This window comes from Gastrolobium bilobum, unplaced genomic scaffold (genome assembly GCF_033153095.1).
Source record: "Gastrolobium bilobum isolate Gb01-03AN ecotype WA unplaced genomic scaffold, APGP_CSIRO_Gbil_v1 utg57853, whole genome shotgun sequence".
In the NCBI taxonomy this organism is placed as follows: Eukaryota; Viridiplantae; Streptophyta; class Magnoliopsida; order Fabales; family Fabaceae; genus Gastrolobium; species Gastrolobium bilobum.
In genome coordinates, this window is record NW_026897351.1 from 183,724 (window position 1) to 187,034 (window position 3,311).

At 36.3% G+C, this 3,311-nt stretch overlaps 1 protein-coding gene across 4 annotated transcripts; it reads left to right on the forward strand.

Annotated features, from left to right (window-relative positions):
- The first annotated feature begins 302 nt into the window (after positions 1 to 302).
- LOC133306167 (scarecrow-like protein 3) lies at positions 303 to 2,571 on the forward strand. Of its 4 annotated transcripts, none has more exons than XM_061506445.1 (2): positions 303 to 449; positions 930 to 2,571. In XM_061506445.1, exon 2 carries the CDS (start codon positions 977 to 979, stop codon positions 2,345 to 2,347), a length of 1,371 nt encoding a protein of 456 aa, XP_061362429.1. In that variant the 5' UTR covers positions 303 to 449; positions 930 to 976; the 3' UTR covers positions 2,348 to 2,571. The 4 variants fall into 4 exon arrangements, with proteins under 4 accessions (XP_061362429.1, XP_061362430.1, XP_061362431.1 ...); XM_061506446.1 differs by having other exon boundaries at positions 933 to 2,571; XM_061506447.1 differs by having other exon boundaries at positions 936 to 2,571.
- The last annotated feature ends 740 nt before the right edge of the window (positions 2,572 to 3,311 follow it).

The following is a 3,311-nucleotide window of genomic DNA, read 5'->3' on the forward strand; positions in this document are numbered from 1 at the left end:
TTTGGCCAGCCCTGAGAAAAAGAAAGCCAGCTTCTAGAGAGAGAAAGAAAAGGACAATTCTAGAGAGAGATAGAGATAGAGAAATTTCCTAAAGGCTCACCTTCTCACAAATTCCATACTCCACTAAGGTTTGAAGGACAACAAAACAATAAAGACAAAAGGGACCCTTCACACATTGTCGACAACGTAGCCATGAAGAAGTCCTTGAAACCAAAACTAGAGTCCAAACATTGAAACTCACTCCCATAAAATAAAAATAAATAAATAAATAAACACTAACAGAGGAACCCGTTACGGTTCTGGTTTTTTCAGAGTGTTCCAAGAGGCAAGCTTTGGAATTTTCTTGGGGCTTCAGCTGGATTATTCTTCAATTTGAAAACCCACTGAAGGATAAGTGTTTCCTGGTTACAATGGCTAGTTATTGTGCTGACACTGCTTACCTGGTCCTGGTAGGTTTCCCTCTTCTTCTTGTAACTGCTTCCATGTTTTTTTGCTGAGTTGGTGTAGAATCTTTTACCATCACTTTCTGAGATAAAAAAAAGCTCGAGCTTCTGATCAAAGTTCTTAACTTGGGTCATCCAGTTTCTTATAATCAATCTTTACTGTTTCTCTTTTTCATTTTTGCTTGTCCTACTTTGCTTTGCTTATGGGATCTGCACAAGTCAACTGCAAAATCTTCTTTGCTAAATGTTGTGCTTTGAATTTGTGTTTTCTTCGTCATTCCGTATTCATTGGCTTCTTCTAAGTCCCAATTGTTGTAAAATGTGATGTTTTTATCTGAATGAGCCTAAAGTTTTTTTTTGTTCAACTTAATCAAATTTATCTGTGACTCCATTGTGCCTCTTTCTTACTATTGACAATCATCACCCTTTCGTTATTTCCAAATTCCTAAGATTGTTGTTGTTGTTACATGGGATTTATGTTGCAAGAAGAAGGGTCATCTTCTGTAACTCCTTCACCACTGCAGTTTTTCTCCATGATGTCACTTTCACCTAGCTTAGGATCTCCGAATTTCTTGCTTAGAGAACTGAAACCCGAGGAAAGGGGTTTGTACTTGATCCATTTGTTGCTCTCTTGTGCAAATCATGTTGCTGCTGGAAGTCTTGAAAATGCAAATACCACACTTGAGCAAATTTCCCTTCTTGCATCCCCTGATGGGGATACTATGCAGCGGATTGCAGCATATTTTTCAGAAGCACTTGCTGATAGAATACTTAAAACATGGCCTGGGATTCACAGAGCACTCAACTCAACTAGAATGATTATGGTTTCTGAAGAAATTCTTGTTCAGAAGCTCTTCTTTGAGCTTTTCCCTTTCTTGAAGGTAGCTTTTGCTCTGACAAATCAGGCAATCATTGAAGCAATGGAAGGGGAGAAAATGATTCATATAATCGATCTCAATGCTGCTGAACCTGCTCAGTGGATTTCTCTCCTCCAAGTTTTGAGTGCACGTCCTGAAGGCCCTCCTCATTTGAGAATCACTGGTGTTCATCAGAAGAAAGAGATTCTGGATCAGATAGCTCATAGGCTGACTGAAGAAGCAGAAAAGTTGGATATACCATTCCAGTTCAATCCTGTAGTCAGCAAATTGGAAAACCTTGATTTTGACAAACTTCGTGTAAAAACTGGGGAGGCACTAGCAATAAGTTCTATTCTCCAATTGCATTCCCTTTTAGCTTTGGATGATGAAGCCATGCAGAGAAAATCTCCTCTTCTGTCAAAAAGCTCAAATGGAATTCACCTGCAAAGAGTGCTGCCAATGAGCCAAAGCACATTGGGTGATTTGCTTGAGAAAGATATGGTTAATGGGTATACGTATACCCCAAGTCCTGACTCAACCTCATCGTCACCAGCATCTTTAAGTACTTCAAATTTGATGAACATGGAAAGCTTTCTTAATGCCTTGTGGGTATTATCACCAAAGGTCATGGTTGTAACAGAACAAGACTCTAATCATAATGGTTCAACTCTAATGGAGAGGCTACTAGAAGCTCTATATTCTTATGCAGCATTATTTGATTGTGTGGAATCCACTGTCTCAAGAACATCCTTGGAGAGATTTAGGGTGGAGAAGATGCTTTTTGGTGAGGAAATCAAGAACATAATTGCATGTGAGGGGTCTGAACGAAAGGAAAGGCATGAAAAGCTGGATAAGTGGTTCCAGAGATTTGATTTAGCTGGGTTTGGTAACGTGCCTTTAAGTTATTTTGGTATGTTGCAAGCAAATCGGTTGCTACAAAGCTATGGTTGTGAGGGATACAGAATGAGGGACGAAAATGGTTGTGTACTAATTTGCTGGCAGGATCGGTCCTTGTTTTCAATATCAGCTTGGAGATCTAGGAAGTAAGACATAATTAAAAGACATAACTAATAGGGATTTGTATTGATGGTAATATTTTTTCTTTCTTTCTTTTCTTTGTATGAAAGTATTTTGTCTGTATGGTAATGAATATTCATGAAGATGAGTTTTTAAACATACTCCTATTTCCCAATATACTCCATCAAGAGAGAAATATTTGGGAAGACAAAGAAAGGCAAAAGAAGAGGGACAGAAGAAATGAAAAGATTTAATTCGTGTTCTGCTTGCAGTTTCATTGTTTACTGATGATCAATTTAATTTTTATGAATTCCTATACCCAAACATGTATCTAGTATCCACCATCTTTTTTTTATTCATTTATTTATTTATTTAGTGTAAGTTAATTTTCTAAATCCCAGGACATATAATGTTGACTCACTTTCAGCAAATATAGCAAGTTGGCTTTTAGTGGACTTGGATCAGTCCTGAAAAATCATTGCCCCATATGCTTAGTAAGTTAGGTGGTTTATTCCAAACGGATGTAATGTAACAATACAATGTTTTTGCTTTTAGTGTTTTGGTCATAGTGACGATTGTCAAATGTCATGTTTGGAAGATTTGTAAATTATGGTCTGATATTTCGACTAGTGGTGACAGATGATCCAATTTGCCAAATTGTTCTTTAGTGTTATATATATATATATATATATATATATATATATATATATATATATATATATATATATATATATATATATATATATAGAGGTAGGATCCTTTGACACCGGTGTCAAATTTGAAATTTGACACCTCGTCTGATCAAAAAAGATCAATGGTGTCACATGCTTACAAATCAGAGCCATTGATTTTTTTTATCTAACGGCTCTCAGATGAGATGTCAAATTTTAAATTTGACACCGGTGTCAAAGGATCTGCCTCAATATATATATATATATATATATATATATATGATCTAATCAAATTTCAAAGATAGCCGTTAGGTGTCATATAT

Bases quoted from the DNA above. Each gene is read 5' to 3' on its own strand.
- LOC133306167 (XM_061506444.1), top strand. From the start codon at position 911: ATGGGATTTATGTTGCAAGAAGAAGGGTCATCTTCTGTAACTCCTTCA.